General features: G+C 34.8%; 2 protein-coding genes across 2 annotated transcripts; both read left to right on the top strand.

Annotated features, from left to right (window-relative positions):
* The first annotated feature begins 3,322 nt into the window (after positions 1 to 3,322).
* On the top strand, positions 3,323 to 6,339 carry ATRZ-1A (RNA-binding (RRM/RBD/RNP motifs) family protein with retrovirus zinc finger-like domain-containing protein). The gene is made up of 4 exons (XM_007037297.3): positions 3,323 to 3,484; positions 4,749 to 4,867; positions 5,410 to 5,956; positions 6,079 to 6,339. Exons 2-3 carry the CDS (start codon positions 4,757 to 4,759, stop codon positions 5,941 to 5,943), a joined length of 645 nt encoding a protein of 214 aa, XP_007037359.3. The 5' UTR covers positions 3,323 to 3,484; positions 4,749 to 4,756; the 3' UTR covers positions 5,944 to 5,956; positions 6,079 to 6,339.
* A 9,878-nt stretch (positions 6,340 to 16,217) lies between these two features.
* Positions 16,218 to 17,403, top strand: LOC18604697 (protein RKD2). Its single transcript, XM_018117069.2, has 4 exons — positions 16,218 to 16,318; positions 16,414 to 16,562; positions 16,673 to 16,998; positions 17,083 to 17,403. Exons 1-4 carry the CDS (start codon positions 16,218 to 16,220, stop codon positions 17,401 to 17,403), a joined length of 897 nt encoding a protein of 298 aa, XP_017972558.2.
* The last annotated feature ends 1,280 nt before the right edge of the window (positions 17,404 to 18,683 follow it).

An 18,683-nucleotide genomic window follows, 5' to 3' on the forward strand; every position in this document is an offset into this window, starting at 1 on the left:
ACTAAGTTAGTTGGATGGAAAGCCAAAACTTTATCTTTCGGGGGTAAAATTACTTTATTGAAATCAATATTGAGCAGTTTACCAATCTTTTACATGTCTTTTTTTTAAATTCCAAGTAAAGTGAAAAATGAGCTTGAAAAATTGTAACGAGGGTTTTTGTAAAAAGGTACTGAACAAAAAAAAAGTGCACCATATTAAATGGGACAAAGCTTGTAATTATAAGGAGTGTGGATGTATTGGGGTGACGAACATGGAAGTCAAGAATAAAGCCTTGCTTAACAAGTGGATATGGAGGTATGGGAGAAAAAGATGGAGTTTGTGGAAGGAGGTCATTACTGAAAAAATCGAAAGCGATCCTACAAACCTCTTTCCAAACTAGAGTGAAAACTGAAGAGTGTCTACCATTTGAAAAAGAATTATTAATCCCCTATCTCTAACTAACAATTTTTTATTGCAAGTGTCACTTAACTTTGGTTTTGCAGTGAGGAATGGTGAAACATCAATTTTTGGAGCAATGAATGGATAGAGGGGGAAAAACTATCTCAAAGGTTCCCAAGAATTTTCGCTTTGGCCATTAACAAGAAAGGGAAGATTATGAACTTTGGGAGATATGAGGAAGAAAATTGGGTGTGGAAAGTTGATCATAGGAGACAACCATTCAATTGGGAAATCGAGCAATTGTTGCATATGGAGAACCTGCTCAAGGACATTTAATTGAGTATACTGATGAAAGATGAAGTGATCTGGAAAAGAGAGACTAATGGTGTTTACACCACTAAGTCCTTTTGTAAGTATATTCTCACTCCTAGTGAAAAGATTGATAAGATTTGGAAATATGTATAGGCAGGTTTGGCTCATTTCAGAGTTGAGTGTTTTGTTTTGCAATTAATTTATGGGAAACTAGCTGTTAAAGATGAGTTAGCTAAAAGGGGAGTGGTATAGGAAAATTCTCTAAAGTGTGTAATGTGCAATAGGGATAAGGAGACTTGTGATCATCTGTTTACTGAGTGTAGAGAAACCTAGAAAGTATGGGTTAAATGGTTCAAGGAATGTGGATATGTGTGGATTTCATGAAATAACACCATATGCTTTTTTGAAATATGGAATGAAACTGACCTGGGATCGGTTGACATGAAGATTTGGAGGATGGGTATTTCACAGCAGTCTGGACAATCTGGAAAGAAAAAAATAAGGTGATCTTTAAAGGAAAAGAATGGAGTGTTAAAAAATATGTGGAATTGGTGACGTTCAAGCTGGTGGCATGGGCAAATGTTAGATGGCCAAGGGAATATTTGTTTGTGCTCGATACTTACAAATAACCTCTTGCACACAACAGTAAGAAAAAACAAAAAAAGTGTAAGAAGATGTGTTAAATGGGAAGAACCAAAAGCAGGTGATTGAAATTTAATGTGGACGAGGCAACTAAAAGCTGCCCCTGGCCAACAGGTATAGGAGGTATTTTGAGAAATGAGAAGGGGGAAGTCAAAGCAATGTTCACTAAATCCATAGGCAATGCTGACTCAAATGTGGTTGAGGTCATGGCGATAAGGGAAGCCATTGTTATCTTCTTGGCTTCACAATGGAAAGATGAATACAAGTTTGTGATAGAGAGTGACTCGAGAAACGCGGTTAAATAGATGAAAGCACCGAATAAAGCACCATGAAGAATGAGGAAATAGTTTTTGCAGATTGAGAAATTTTTGGAGAAACTGGGCCCTTGGGAGATAAGGCATATCAAAAGAGAGGCTAATCAGAGAGCAAACAATCTTGCAAAGGAAGGAGTTTTTTTGCAACCAAGATTCTAGTGGGTTTTTTAGTAAGGATCACCTTTTACTGTTAGCGTCCTCTTACGAATGTGCCATTGGAAGGTATTTCTGAATTTCATGAGTCAGGAGTTTCTGTGTTGGGCACTAGATGATGGACAGAGAGTTGTTTTCAGTTAGGATTGATATTGATGGTTCTCTGGAAAGGGTGAATGTTGTTCAAATAGTTGATTGATATTGTGTTGGTCTCATGGTATTGTGTTCGTTTTGTTTTGTCCCTAAGGTGTATGGCTTCAAGTAGGAAGATTCAAGATTTTAGTTGCTCCAATCAGATGTAAAAGAAAGGTTCAGAGCGATGTGAGGAGCTATTTTTATTTTTTAAATAAGAGTATTGGGAGTGTATACTGTTACACATTAAGGGCATACCAACCGATATTCTTGTTGTTCGACCTGGTTGCTCGCCATGGCTCTTGTAAAGGGGAAAACCAAATTCCCAGCTTTTTAATGATATTCTTCTTATAATTAAAAAAAAAATCGTCAAAGATAGTGATGTTCAAAACTATTATGATAGATTTGTCCTTATACTAGTGTCTATGAAAACAAGTTTCTTTGAAATTTTGTAGTTTTTTATAAGTAAATCTATACTTTTTAATTAATTCAAGCCACAATGCTTGAAAAAATGTTTAAATTAATTAAAAAAATTTAAATAAACTCATATTTTTCTATTCTATTCTATTCAAGAAAATTTAAATAAAGCTTATGTTCATCTATTACGTTTAATCAAGTTCTTATATTTTTATTTTAGATCAAATAAGTACTTATGATTAAATTTTGATTAATTGTTATTAGTCAAAATATTACTTATCATTTTATACTTATGGGGCACTGATATTGAGTGTAAAAAATATTAAATAACCATATTTTCATGTCATATCAGTAATATCATGTGATAAATAATAACAAGGTCATTTTAATTAACAACAGCTAGTCAACCATTAGTTATAAAAATTTATTTGATTCAAAATAAAAGTATAAGAATTTGATTGAATATAATATAAAAATAAAAATTTATTTAAATTTTTTTAAATAATTTAAAAACTTTTCTAAGTATTATGTCTTAACTCAGTTACGAAGTAATTTATGTGACCTTAATTATTATTTAAACACTCAATAACTCTAATGAGACATTTCAGGGAATTAACCTAGCTAATACTACTCATGCGTTATAATTCCTTAAGAAAATTGGTTCTTATTATATGAATTGTTCATTTAGTAAAATTAAATTGTTGCTTGCTTTTTAATTAATCTTATTTTTAGTGATAAAGTTAATTTTAGAGACTATTAAATGAAATATTTTGAAACTCTTAATCAGTAACTATGAGTGCCTTTCTGTTTTATAGGGTTTTTAACACTTTGTCATTAATAGTTTCTCATTAAGGATTTTTTTTAAATTAAATTAACAAACATTTATAAGGATTTATCCAGATAAGATTATAGCTATCATAGAACTAGTCTCATATGATTATTCCTAGGAACCCAAAAAAAATCCGGAAAACAAGACTTTAAGGCCGCGTAGACTTACGCTACTTTTTCCGCTGCTGATTCTCTTTCTCTCTCTCTCACTTCCCACAGTGGTTTTTTTTTCTTTTAGGTTTCCTTCGAAACAAAGCAAACCTAACAAACCTTTCCAATTTTACTTCTCACTCGCCGCTGCTCTGCTGGTACGCGAATTCTTTATTTCTATCTTTTCGTAATTGATTCTTTGTTTTTTTTCCATTAAATCTGGTTATTCTGCAATCTTCTAATTGTTGTTTTCTATCGATTCGCTTTTGCCTCAGATCTGAAAAATCGAATTGTTTTATAATGTTTTTAAATGCAATCTGTTATTTTTAATCGATTAGCAGATTAGGAGTGTTAAGTTACCTGATTTTAAGAATTTTCTGGAATGATATCTGATTGTTTATAAGCTGTTTATCTATAGCGGTTGTGGATTATTTTTAGGGATTTGTGGAAAAGCCGGAGTGACGGTGAGGCCAATTTTGTGTATGTCGGCAGTTAGCTAACTGAGAGTTGCTTGAGATGGTGCAGAAGTGCATTACTTTAAGACATGTTTGCTAATATTTTTAGGATCGCAATATTGATGATTAAGAAAGGGAATTCGTTTTCTTAAAAAAATTAAAGGAGATGTGTATTGGGCTATGCTAATTTTGATGATTGCTGTGGCAGTTGTAGCTAAACCTCTGTTTGGTTGCTGTTTTTGCTTTGGGAAGCAAAACACAACAAGTGCTTTTGTATATACAAAACAAAATACTATGCTCTTGAATAGTTGAAAATTGGAAACTAAAACTTCTAAAACATCAAAAGGCATCATTTTTACTTTATTATTGAGCATTCATAATTGAATATTTGTTATGTTTTAATTATTTTCTCATTTTCAATGGCATATGATTTGGTTTTTTACAATTTTCGTTTTCTTTTTAGCAACACTTATGGAAGCAAAAAGAAACTACCAACCAGAGTCTAATGTTTTCTTTTTTGAACTTGTTTAACTGAATGCAGTGAAGTAATTTTTTCATGTCATTCATTTAGTTTTTTATTTACCGAAAGACTTGATACCTTCAATGATTTTATCTTCTAAGTGATTGCATTTGAATGTTTGGTGCTGCATTTATTATTGTGGAGAGTTTTTTCTTCTTTCCAGTTATGAGGTTTCAAAATGAATGGTACTGTGAATGCAAGAAAATTGATTTCTTGTGGTCATAGAAGTTTTAACAGTAATAAGTTGCTTCTTAATTTTTTTTGTTAATGTGGATTTTTTGTGCTCGATGTAGGAGGTTACATTTTTTTTTTGTATTTGAGCATGTTTCCTCCATTTTTGGGCTGATCTTGTGGAGGCATTTTTTTTTCCAAGAAGATATTTCAAATTGATTAACATGCACACTATTGGATACTTTTGTGGTAATGTTTCTTGCTGAAAAAATACAGCTTACAGTATGCCAGAAGAGGTAGAGTACCGCTGTTTTATTGGTAACCTTTCATGGTCAACATCAGATAGGGGTTTAAAAGATGCATTTGAAAAGTTTGGAAATCTTCTTGAGGCAAAGGTAATGAATCATGAAATTAATGGTTTCACGGCATCTTTTCTGTTATTTATTTTTTAACTTTTAAGTACTTGAGTTTGCTGATTTTTTATCATTGAATTTGATCCTGTTCAAATGGTTATATTTATTAGATAGTATTTTTTACACAGGGTAATAGTGTTCATTGATTTATAAGCTCTTTTAGTATCTTTGATTTGACTGCACTGCTGCCATCTTCCTTTCTGAATGTGTGATCAGTCTCCCATTTAAAACCTATCCTTTCAGGTGTCAGTTTATGCTCCAATTTAGAGTGAATGCAATGTGAAACCCAAAATACTTAAGTACTTTGAATGACAATAATATGTTTTACGGAACAAAACTAGTAATCAAAATAGCACTATTTGTTAAAATCATTATACTAATAAACTGTTATGGAACTTAATTATCTTTTGAATGCCATATGGCACTAATTGTTGAGGTTTTGTCCTGCACTTGTAACTATATTTTATGATATTTTAATTCACCATCAACAAGATTTTGACTGAGAAAACTTTCGTTTGATTCAGGTAGTTGTTGACAAGTTTTCTGGCCGTTCTCGTGGATTTGGATTTGTCACTTTTGATGATAAAACAGCAATGGAAGAAGCTATTGAAGCAATGAATGGAATGGATTTGGATGGGCGGAATATAACTGTTGATAGAGCTCAGCCTCATCAGGGGTCAGGGAGAGATTATGATGGTGATCGTAACCGCGATCGTGTACGTGATCGCGATCGTAACCGGAGTTATGATGGTGGACGTGGATCTAATGGTGGGGAGTGTTTTAAGTGTGGGAAACCTGGACACTTTGCTAGAGAGTGTCCTAGTGAAGGGGCTAGGGGAGGCAAGTATGGTGGTAGGGGGGATCGTTATGGTGGCGGCGGCAGCGGCGGCGGCAGCGGCGGCGGCGGCAGTCGTTATGGTCCTGATCGTAATGGAGATCGGTTTGGTGGGCGCAGCAGGGATGCAGGTGGTCGTGGGGGTCCTGGAGGTGATAGACACAATCGTGATCGTTCTGGACCGTATGAGCGTCGTGGAACAGGAGGTCAACGTTCTGGATAAGATGAATGTTTTGGTATGTATAAAATACTTGTGCTTGTACTTGTACTATATGCTTGTTAATTTCTTTTTCTTTTTGTCTTTTTAATTCAAATTTGTAATTATTATTGTACTGATAGGAGGGTACTTTGATTGCAGCTGCCGGACTAATGTTGCTGCTTTTATGCTCTCGAAGCACGAAGTTTCTTTTTAACAGGATGTGCTCTCTTCATTGTTGTCTGGGTGGAACAATATAATAGTTCAGTCCTTTGAAGTGTGAAACTTGGCACAAATCTACAACTATTTATGTGTTCCTTAAATGCTGTGTTCGATGTTTTGGTCCGATGGAGTCTTGTGCTTTCTTGACATGCACTTTCAAATATGGTCTTATGCTCTCTGAATGCACCATTTTTTGTGACTCATGCATTGTCAACAGCAATTGCCCTTACTTCTGTCCGACTTGTTGACTTTTTTGAATGCACAATTATGGAAGATGGTTTGGTCTTTGCATGGGTATATGGAGGAATGATGGGGAGGGATCCGCCATTTGGGATTTTGCTTCTTCTCACTTGGGGAGTAGAATCTTTCTTTAGAAGTAAATGCCCATTTTGGCTGCCCTGTTTTCAGTATCATACTAAATAAACAGGAGTCAAGCGGGTAATTTATTTTCCTTAAATATTGCTTTGATGTCTGCTAGTTTTTAATCAATAGTTTATGCAGTATTAATGCTGTTGACCTTTTGGCAGGATGCTTGGCCATTTGTGGCCTTAATGGATACTTGATTGGGTTTCTTTGTTGCTAATTGGACATGGTTTTATAAACTTTAAAATTGCGAGTTTTTTTGGGCGCACCAAGGGATCTGCATACTAATTGAATATAAGCATGCCCCATGTTCTTCATGGCGCACTGATGGAAGAGTTCCATTTCCTGTAAACACATGGCAGGTTGTTTGGAAGCTCTTTGATGAGTTAAGCAACTGCTGTTATGTTCCCATGAGTCTATACTATGTTGCTCTGTTTGGCTGCAGATTGCCTCTCTTGCCTTGTTTGTGTACCGGGCTCTAGGGAAATGATCTTTTTGGCTAAAATTCTGAAAAGTGGTTAATATATTTCTTTCAGCTCAGATCGTGCATGCCAATTCCTTTATGGTTCTCAGTGTCAAAACTCTTGGACTTTGAGGGTTTGTTTTCCTCTGGCTGTGTAGGAGATTGGTGCTTTCTTAGCTCTTTCTGAAATTTGGCTGACAGGAAACTGTTCTTTGGGTCATCCTAGCACTTGAATTGTTGTTATGTTTCCAACTGCAACTTGGAGTTGTCGACCCTCTGCCCTTTGTTATTGGAGTGTGCTATAAGTCATCATGTCACATGATGGAATGTTTCTTAGTTTACCTGCATTGCTGCCTGGATGCTTGAAGTGTTTGTTTTGTCTTGTTTTGGATTTATATCTAGGTGCTTGCTCTTATCATAATGACAATTAATTTGATTCACTGTATATATGTGTAAATGGATATTAATTTGGATACCCCATCAAAGGGATACATGGAAAGAAATTGAAAATTTCAAGTTTTGGTATTCAAATGCTTTTGCATTTTTAACTTGAATTTGGCGGGTATGCGTGTGTATTATGTGTATATATACATATATATATATATATATATATATATATATATATATTTATCTATTGTGCTATGCTTCTTTATATCCGTTTCCTTTATTTGAAGCTGCTTAGCTGAGGGAAATGCTATACTTTCTCTTCTTTCTTCTTGTATGTTTGGTTGCCAGATATTAGTTATATAGCATTAGGTTTTCTTTACGATGTGGTTGGTCAGCAGGCCCTTGTTTTGAGCTCATCTCCTACAAGTGTAATAGGACCTGAATGGCTTCGGTGCTAAAGCCTCCTCACCTGTGTTTATGTTTAAATAGTTTGTAGATTTATCAATCATAATTATTGTATTCCTAACTCCTCCCGATGTCCATAAACCATTCTAAATGACAATCAAGGTTTCTTTGAATAAGCAATATATATAAGTACTAATAGTAGCTTTATTTATTAGTATTAGATTTAAAATTTTTTTTTATAAATAAATTATTAACCGTGATACAAGTGTGTATTTTGAAGGAAGGTATCTCTTTTTAAAAGGCATAAATCTTGAAGTTTCTAATATTTCTTTATTCTTCTGAAACTATTATTTTTAGCCAAACAAGTTTTTCGATTTAAAGCAAATCGACAGATTTAATGTCAATTATTTTTTTGTTCATGTAATATGACTTGATTAATTGATGATAGAATCACAATTTGAGCTCGATGGAGCTACTTTTCCCAAATCTTTTTCATTAAAAAATTAAGAATTTATTTAAATATTAAATTTTTCTAAAATCATACTTTTTGGGAAGTCGTTAATGTTTATCTCGTGGGCATAGGCATAGGCATAGTCGCTCAACTCGTGGAGAATATGAGTCTCTCCAAACTAGTTCCAACTCCGTTCTGCCTCTCAGGTTGCAGCACCCAAAAAAAAAAATAAAAAATCAATCGAAATGAAAACATAAACAGCAGCTTCAATATTCTTTATCCAGTTTTAAGCAGTTGTGAGAGATCTCGCGACAGCAGGAAAACCTGAACTCAACTCTTCCATTCAATCCAATAAAACATATCCTATAAATCCTCAATCACCCATAAAAATAAAAATTTTTAGTAACAAACTCCAAAACCCGTCACAACCCATAACCAGAAGGAGAGGGGGTTGACAGATGGGAAAGAGACTGAGTCCCCTTGTTCACTAGAAAAGAAAAAACGAAGAGAAAAAGTTAACAGCGTACCCACAAGTGTGGCTGAGTTACGTTTTTGCTGGATTCTTGGTGACATGTTTGTATTAAATCCCTCGACTTAAATCCACTTTGTGTGTGTGTGTGTGTGTGTGTGTGTGTGTGTGGGTGTTATATTTATGACTAGCAGTATTTTTGCAAAGATTTCTCGCCAGCTATATTGAAAAAGATAATAATAATAATAATAATAATAATGGATTATGGAATAAAAATCAGCAGAAATTTTGCAACTTCCCTACAGTCAATCGGTTTTTAGTTTGTTTTGGTTTTTACAATATCGTCAGAAAAAAAACTCAAAAGCAAACACTCCTTCCTTCCATTTTCGTTGTAAGCGTGAATTATCTTCAAATACAAGCATAAAAGAACCAGAATTCCAAGTTGCTGCCCAACTCATTTTGCAGATGCTTCTTCTCTGTCTTGTCTTCATCCTGTACTCCGCCTCCCCTTTTCATCTCTGCGTCCATATCACTGTATATGAATTTCGTTGCCATACTATAGCCCTCATCAGTAACTAGCCCTGCTATACATATACCCATCATTGCTTTCAAGTCGCCCCTGATTTTTGTTTCACAACTCTTAAACAATGATGAAATGGAAAATGGTCTTCTCCCATCGTTGGCTTCTAAACCCATGCTAACTTGAACCCTCCATTGCCTTCTTTCAGTATTCGCGAACTCTTCATCTAGAGGTTCTTGGCTGTGATTTTTCTTAGAATCATTCACTTTTCTGAACAAGTTTTGTAGATCATTGGGTGATGGACGTTGGTTGGGAGTTGCTGCCATGAAGTGGACAAGTTATGTCGAAGAGAAGAAGAAATTAAGCACTGCTCGTGGAAGACACAAGCCATCTTGAAGGGCATTTATAGAATGAGATTTATCTCATTCATCATTATCATTGTATATATTATTATACCCTTTAAGGTGGGGATATGTGGAAGACGCATAAGCGCATCAAACCAATTGCATTTATAGTTTTTGGTATTGCCACTAAGTTTTTAGGTTGCTATTGGTTCAGGTTTGGCCTCATCATCCTCCAGAATTCTCGTTAGACTGCCCTGGTGTTTCTTGGAGTGTAGGCCTCATAGCTTTTTGCTGGACAAAGGTGTCATATAAAATTCAAATTGTTAGGTAAAATCACTTCCAAGAAGTTATCTTCAAGGAAAGTCTCTTCTTTCACACAAATGGCTTCACAAAAGTGTTATTCACCCAAGAATTACGTTTCGGTCACTATAGTTGACAAGGAATGATTTGATTTTCAATCGTAAGAAGTGGGACGAGATGAGCTGATTTTTCTCATTAAAATGTGCTCTATGCTTTGGGTTAAATCGTGTGAAAACAGGGTGAAACTATGGATAAAAGGGGTTGGTGGGATGAGCCTTGGAAGATATGTGTACAAGATTAACAGATTAATGAACGTTTAGGGGTGACCTGGTCCCCACCCGGAATATTGAAACTCAAGCTTCATGTAGATGGGCCAACCTATTGCAAATCGGGGTCCGCTGGTTGTGCAGGTGTTCTTAGCGATTATAATGGCCATGTTAGAGGAGTTTTTTATGGGCCTTTGGGTGTTAAAAGTTCCAATTATGCAAAGCTCATGGCGATTTTTTATGCACTGAAATTTTTTGCTTCCACTCCTTGGGCGGGATCTCACAAACTTGTTGTGGAGTTGGATTCTCAAGGGGCATTATCGTATTCGTGGGTGAAGGAGACAACCCCAAGACCATGGGCTATGTGGCAGGTGTTTACTTTCATCTCACAACCATTGCTGATATTACGTTTGAGCATAATCTTAGGGAGGCAAACGCAATGGCGGGCTCTTTAGCTGAATTTGTGGTGGATAGGAGTGGGACGTTTAATGCATGACGGTGATGATAGAGGCCCCTGGTATGTACCTATGTCTCCACGGTTCAATCTGATACTTATTGATACAGCTGTGTTCTTCTTGGAATGAAATAGCGTGGAGCGGCATGCAAGCAGATGTGCTAACAGGTGGTGATGCTGGGCTGAATACTTTTTTTTTTGTATATATGCTCAGATGAGTTATGTTGTTATGGGCATATTTATGCTATATGTTTATGAGGTGTAATGTAGGCGTGATCTCTGGCACCTTACAAAGTGGTTTTGTATGGGCAATTCATCTCTTGTCCACCTAAACTACTTGGTTCTTCCCCTGGTGTAGCCAGGGTTATGTAATATCCTAAGTTTTTAATGAAATTTCAGATTTGATTGAGCAAATTTTTTTTTTATTATTTAAATTTTGTCAAAGTTAAATATGCTTGACATAATTTATGTAATAATTTTCTTTTAGGTTAAGAAAATCATGTGAAGAGAGTGTGCATGAAATCTGATAAGACGAATATGATAGATAGAAAATATTACTAATTAATATGAAAAATGTATAAAACATGTATATATATATGTGTGTGTGTGTGTATATATATATATATATATATATATATAGAGAGAGAGAGAGAGAGAGAGAGAGAGAGTATAATACATATATTTAGCTGAGGAAGGAGCTAGCTGCTGGAGGACACCTTTGCCACTTTTCAAGTTTCAAGTATCATAGTGTAAGTATAATTCAATACCAAATTCGTAAGACAACCGTAGAAAGAGCTTTTACTTATTCACTAAAAAACAGAATTGGTACCTTTACAACACCTGCCAACTTTTGTCAAATGAAACTAACAAATCAAGAAGATTGGGTTGATGAATAAAGGAGCACTTAAACTGAGAAAGAAGTTCTGGCTAAATAGACATCAAGCCGTATACTCTGGAAGGAGTATGCTTTCCACAGGAAAGTGGAGATTTTTTTATTAGTAATTTACATATATAATTGAATACCTTTATTAATTCAAGATAAGATTATCTTGACCAGCGAAATCAATATTGTAGATATTATGTTGCCTAGACATTTTCTTTCAAGCTTTCAATATATTGTGTTATAATGAATTGGAAAGAGTGCGAATTCCACGTGAAACCCACAAGCATTAAGTTATAAAGAACAAATATACGTAGGTACAGTGTTATTCCTTTAACCAACTTCTTTTGAAACATCTCTATTCATCGATTTTAAAAGGTATAAGATACTAAAACAAAACTAAGTTCTGAATAGGACAGCACTTATCAATAATGAAATGGGAAGTAACTTGGTGTGATTAGGGAACTTACTCAAGTTCACTTCTCTCAATTCTATCAATATCTTACTTTCCACATTGCTGGTACATCTACCAATTACAAAATTATCAAAGTGTGCATTCCACAGGAAAGTTGAAGGAAGGAGGTGGCTGCTCCTAAGTCATGACCATGCATGATTAATAGAAACTACTATCTATTATTCTTTGTCTCTAAATCTATTTTTTTCTTAAATATGATCTTGAATGAGAAATAACCTTTTATTATTTTATCTAGATATAATTTCATTTACTCATGCTTTCCTTCAAAGCTAGGCTTCAGTAATTTAATAATACTATTGAGCATTTTCCTTTTGGGTCAAAACAGGTGCTTGTTTTCAATGACTATCATAATGTTCGGGGTATTGAAGATTGGCATCCTCTAAATATAGCTGTATAATTGAACCTTTAATACAAGTGTTTAAAATATTCTATCCTCATAAAATCACAGCCAAGAAGATAATACCTCGATATCGTTAACTGTTGATTAATTGGTACATGGATTATCGAGATGGGAGAAGAAAAACAAAACGAAGGCTCTTTGTGAGAAAGCATGTCTATTACGTGTGGAAGTAAACGTTCAGGGCCCTAAGAGAGACAGAAACAGAAGAAATTATTGCAAGCGTGGGTCTTAGGTTTTTATTCCTTAGGCCTTAGCCACAATGGCACTGAAAACTTAGATCTGGCAATGATAATCTTCTTCTGAAGAGTTCAGTTCATTAATCATTATACTTGGGTATTGTAATATTGGATTATCGATCACAACAATAAACAAAAAAATGGTTTTTATAATGGCAAATATACATTGGAGCACGAGTTTTAGTGAGTTTAGACTCAGGTCTTGGCCTTTATACCACTAACAACAGGACAGTGATGGATACTGCTGGCCTTAATTACTGGCTCCTAAAGTACATAATAATTGGTTTAATTACCACTTATTTTTAAATTATTATTACTTTCTTATAAATGAAATAGTAAAACCACTCAAATCTTGAAAAGCAGCAAACCATATAATCTAAATAAATAATGTTTCCATCTATAACTCCCCCACAAACTTGCCCTTAATTAACAGGAAAAAATTATTTGAAGTCCTTAATTTAATTTCAAAATGATTGATTAATATGGCGCCTGGCCACTTTTTAGTTTTAATATATAATCTGGCAGTTCAGTACATGGAAACATATGATTGCCTTTTGCTGATATTTACTACCCTTAACATTTACTTCTTTTCTTAAAGGTTAAATAGTAAAAAAACTTCATGACTTATGATCATATTTCCAATTAAGTTTTTAATTTTTTGTTATACCCGAACCAGCCCTTACTCTTTATTTTGTATTCAAATAATTTCTTAACTTTAATGAAAAATTAATTGTCATCAGACCCAGTATCGATTGACATGTTTTAACCACACAACTTAATGACATGATCATGTGTTAATATGGTATTTTCTCTTTCTTATTTTTTTTCTCACTTTTCCTCAAAACTACGTAGTGTTAACAAGAATACATAAGTCTTTCCATTTTCTTCTTCCTCTCGTTATCCTCACCTTCCATCTCCCTCTTTTTATTATATGCCATTATCTGCATTGCCCGACTTTCCTTTCGAAGCACCGTCAACGTTGAACTTTAAGATTCCCATTGGCGGTATTGTCCAGATCTTTTTAAGTTGCTTTGCTTGTTTTGGTATCATTGCCATGCTTAGTTGGTTGCATACATCCAAGAGTGAATTATTAAACTCTGTCCATTTTGTTTTGAACCACCATGTCACGCGTAATTTCACCATGTCAAATACTTGATCTACATCCCACGCTTTTTCATTGAAAGCCATTTCATTTTGGTGAAACCATATCAACCAAATGATCGTAAAGAAGGCCACTTTCCAGGTGCCACAGCATTCCGACTTAATGTCTATATTGTTCCATTCCACAATTGCACCTCTCGCATCTTTCGGTATCACCCATGTTACACCCCAAATGTTACACCATAACATCCATACTTTCCATGTTTCGTAACACTTAAAAAGCAAATGTTTAACTGTATCGTTTACCTTCTTACACAGAAAGCATACTACCGCATCCCTATGCAGAACACCTTTCTTTACTAATTCATCCTTAATCACAATTCTGCCTCCTATTACTTGTCAACAGAGCACCTCAACATTTGGCAAAGCTAGACCATACCACACAAGTTCTTAACCTTTTCCAACCAACTTCCTCCCCATTGATCTGAGGTGTCATTAGGAATTTCTTTCTTTGCTCTTCGTTTTCTAATTCTCAAGAAGTTGATGTCTAATGTACTAAATAAATTATACCTAGACGGGCTGTACCCTCTTGTTTGCTCTTTCAGTTTCTAACTAAAATCTTCCGGTGCACAAGTGGGTAATTATTGGTCGTTGGATTGGCAAAATGAATTGAATTGGCCATGCAAGAGATGCTGTTCGTTAATGTTCCTAGCCACTAATTCTTCATATTTTTTCTTTGGGTGTTGAACCAATTCAAATGTGATACGAGGTCAAGATCACCACTAAATTTAAGAGCAACATTCTGTAAATTCAATAAACACCCTTAAGTATTGGAAGTAATTTCATTTCTTTTTTAAGTAGCGGCTGATTATGATTATCTAATTTCATTGCAGAGAATCTACTTGGTTATGGAAATGCTTTGGGTTTCAATAAAAATATTGATATGTTGAAAGTATTTAAAGTAATGTTGAAAAATCTTAATAAAAGCACAGTTCTCAATTAGCAACATATATATATAATACCCAGAGCAGTCATATATAATTATGATAAAGTTGATATGTTAATTAATATTTCAAGAGGAGATTATTAATAGGAAATTAAGCAAACTGAAACCTTGGTTTGGTTGAGATGAACTCCTTCACGCTGCAATATGCTTGCATGGCTGCTACGTGTTTAACCTATGGTTTAGGGCCCTAAGGGTACAAGAGGATTGCAAGCGTGGGTCATTTTTTTACAATCAGTTTACTTCTATCCAAGTTTGCACAAAAAACGTGGATCTCCTTACTCATTATTACCCTTAGGACTTGGATTATTATTTTTTTTTAAAAAGAGAGAAGATATTTAGATAATATATGAAGAAGAAGTTAAACTGAATGGGCTCAAGCTTTTGTAACAGTAGAATTATGGTATGGATGTAACGTACCAATAAAAATCATTTGAAAGATAGATTTGAAATTGATGGAGATAAATAATTTGTTGTTAGTAATCAAAGGGTAAGTTAGTGGGGGAGTTACTTTTGAAACATATGATTTTTTTTCAATTATGATCATTAACTCTTTATGATTTAATTATTTCCATTAAATTAAAAAATGATGAGTCTTATCAGCCTTTGAAGCTTTTATTATCAGGGAGTTACATTGAAACATATAATTTTCTTTTGATTATTATCATCATTTACAGTTACGGTAGATTTAACTATTTTACTTAATTATTGAATAATCAGTTGTAACGAAACCAACCTCTTATAATTAGCCTTTAAATACTTATTGGTCAACCCTTTTTTTTTTTGGTATTCTAGTATACAGAATTAACCTTTCCTATTTTTGGGAGATTCGTGAAAACCCTTCTCATGATTAAGTCATAGATACTCTATGTTTAATCCTACTTATCCTAATGCACTTTCTAATGACATATTTATTTACCTTATCTATATATAGATATGAGGTGAATTAGGTCAAATAAGTAGAATAACATGGGCTAACCTAAAGTAAGTATATATTACTGTCAAAGAAGCTTAATTTACTGAGATTAAGGCTTTTTCTTCCAAGAGAGAGAGAGAGAGAGAGCTTAAGGTTCGATAACATCTCCTCCACTCATGTATATATATCTTCTAGTGGGACATGGAATTTAAATTGTAACATCCCACCAATGACTTAGGCATGGCAGAATCTACCATTCTTTGATCAAATGTGAAAAGGTTGAATCCATCATTAATCTCTCTCTCGGTCTCACCAATCAATTCTCTCTCTCTCTCTCTCTCTCAATAATAACCTAGTGAATCTCACAAGCACACACGGCAAGCATTAAATAAGCAGGGCCATTGATTCATGCATGGCCAGTTTTATCCTTGACGGCGCACGACCTTCCACAAATAAAATCCAATCAATTACTAAATTCTTTTCTTTAATTACTTCACTTCTTCAGTATATATGCAACCATTGCCGCCTCTTCACATTTCCCAAACTCCTTTTATTTCTTGTTATCATCAAACACTCAGATTGCCAATTTCAAATTCGATAGCTCTTCATTTCTCTTCATTCGACTCTCTCTCAATCTCAAACGAAAATGGGAAGTCACTACTCGTTTAATGGTTGGTCTAAGTCTGAACTTGTTGCCAAAGAAGAAGAAACCTCTCCTTTCGCAACCCAACTTCCTCCCGATTCAAGGTGGCGTTAGGAGTTTGCATTCTTCTTTCTTTTGACTTTTCTTTCTACATGATTTTTCTTTTTGTTCTTATAAACTTTCTGCTTAAAATTTTCAGTGCAAGCGTGTACTATAATTCGGTGGATTGGCAAAATGAGTTTCCCATCCAAGAGAGCTTTTTCGATGCTCTTCCTTTGATGAGCTCTTTCTACACGGATCCTTTATATGATTCATTGGACTTTGAAAAAAGTTCAAGTCTAATTCAAGGTGATACTAGCTTATACAGTCATAAACTAGAAAGAAGTTCATCTCTTTTTTAAACTTTATAGTAAGCATCTTCAAAGTATTATGAGAAGATCATCTTACTATTGTTGCAGAGAACAACCTACTTGGTTGTGAAAAGGGCAACGGCTTTTGGAATGAATTGGGTGCCTTGTTTAAGCCCAACGGTAAAAATGAAGACTTCGGAGAAGAACTGAAGGAAGAGAGGCGTGCTAAAAGGTGCAGGGAAGAGAAATGCAGCAGTTCGACAATGCTGTCTAGGAAAGTCATCTCCCAGTACTTTTACTTGCCTATAACTCAAGCGGCAAAGGAGCTTAACGTTGGCTTGACACTGTTGAAGAAACGTTGTAGGGAACTTGGAATCCGTAGGTGGCCTCACCGCAAGCTTATGAGCCTCCAAACTCTTATCCGGAACGTTCAGGTATCTATCATCCATGATTTAATCCTCCTTTCTTCTCCCTCACTTTCCATTTTGGCTAATGGCTTGTTCGGGTATATAATACAGGAGTTGCAGAAGGAGGAAGGTGAAGAAAGTGAAAGGAAACTGAGGGAAGCAGTCGAGGTCTTGGAGAGGGAGAGGAAGCTGTTGGAAGAGATGCCAGATTTGCAATTGGAAGACAAGACCAAAAGACTTAGACAAGCCTGCTTCAAGGCAAATTACAAGAAGAGAAAGCTGATGATGATGGAGTCACAATCGTCTTCCGGTGGTAGCCGAGAAAGTTTGGATTTAACTAGAGGTTATGACATGGAAAACGAAGAAGACGAAGAAGAGATGAAATTACTTTTGTCTGACTCCTTTTCATCAACCAACATCATGGCTAATTAGGGTGACTTCATCTCCACCAATATGAGCGGTTTATATTGTTTTCTTTTTGAACAATTTGCTAGTTACATTTACTAAAATACTATGAATATCCATTTGAAATTTAAAACGTGTCTCTCCTTTTTTTTGTTGTTGTTTTCTCTACGTTAATGTACTTGTTTTCATGTTGACGAATCAGAGATAAGTTTGAAAATTAGAAGGTTTGATGGCAGCTTTGATGATTTTGATGTAAGTTTTTGGTTCATCTTTCACGGGAAAAAAAATTTATAGATTAAGAATGGATTCTAGATCTAACCTTTCTTTCTCTATTCATTTGAGGTAAATTTCTTTTCAAATTCTTGGCATAAGAGAACTTAGAAGTTACGACATAAAGTTTTCATTGGCAATTTGCAACGGATCACCAATTGATTTTCGATAAAATTGTTTTACACACATGGTCGACAGAATATCGAAGAAATTTACTGATAAAAAGAGTTCCGTTGAAAAATGGTCGCTAATAGGGAAGGCATGAAGATTGTTGACCAATTGTGTTCGTCGGTTTTGATGATCATTGACAGAATTTATTGACAAAATTTTTGATGGACCTCTTAGTCAATAACTTTTTTACAATAGCGACAAAATTTCCTTCGGTAGTGTCTTTCTAGAATTTTGTTGAGTTACTGACGAAGTTGTGGATGGAATTTCTGTTGTTAATAGCCTTTCAGGGTTTTTTAACTTATCGATGGATTTTCCGTCAAAGTTAGGCTCGCCCCAATTTTGCCCACCACATCTCTCTCTATGTTCTCTCTTCCCCTTGCCTCCTGACACTATTGATCCCCCTTTTTGCCTCTAAACAAACCCTTCACCTTCCCTCGTCATCAACCCTTTTCCCCATCATCAACCTAACTACATTTGCTGCCAATTTGCTTCTTCTCTCTTGGTAACACTTTTTTGTCTTTTGTTGATGAATCATATGTTTGGAAATTAAATATATGTCTTGTTGATGGATTGATTATTGGTTGTTGAGTTTGTCTTTTTATTTTTTTAGGTACAAAGTCCATTGATTGGTTTGTAATTATCATGAAGATTCTTGCTAGTCGACTTAAGAAGGAAATAGATTTTCTGATAAGTAACACACATGTTGGGGATTCAAATCATGCTATAGTGATCATACCCAGTGAAATATTATTAAAATTTTAACCCCTTAGGTTATGGATCACTTAAAATTGAAACTAATATAGAAAGACCATAAGAGAAAGATTTTAAAATACTTGAAAGTTTGGTGTTTGCTTTCTTTGGTGGAG

This window comes from Theobroma cacao, chromosome 3 (genome assembly GCF_053813885.1).
Source record: "Theobroma cacao isolate CCN51 chromosome 3, ASM5381388v1, whole genome shotgun sequence".
Classification (NCBI taxonomy): domain Eukaryota; kingdom Viridiplantae; phylum Streptophyta; class Magnoliopsida; order Malvales; family Malvaceae; genus Theobroma; species Theobroma cacao.

What these genes read in the sequence shown, in the direction of transcription:
- LOC18604697 (XM_018117069.2), top strand. Translation starts at nt 16,218, where the DNA reads ATGGGAAGTCACTACTCGTTTAATGGTTGGTCTAAGTCTGAACTTGTT. An exon ending in AAGTTCAAGTCTAATTCAAG is followed by an intron (nt 16,563 to 16,672) that starts GTGATACTAGCT and finishes CTATTGTTGCAG; the next exon opens with AGAACAACCTACTTGGTTGT. An exon ending in CTCTTATCCGGAACGTTCAG is followed by an intron (nt 16,999 to 17,082) that starts GTATCTATCATC and finishes TATATAATACAG; the next exon opens with GAGTTGCAGAAGGAGGAAGG.
- ATRZ-1A (XM_007037297.3), top strand. Translation starts at nt 4,757, where the DNA reads ATGCCAGAAGAGGTAGAGTACCGCTGTTTTATTGGTAACCTTTCATGG. An exon ending in GAAATCTTCTTGAGGCAAAG is followed by an intron (nt 4,868 to 5,409) that starts GTAATGAATCAT and finishes CGTTTGATTCAG; the next exon opens with GTAGTTGTTGACAAGTTTTC.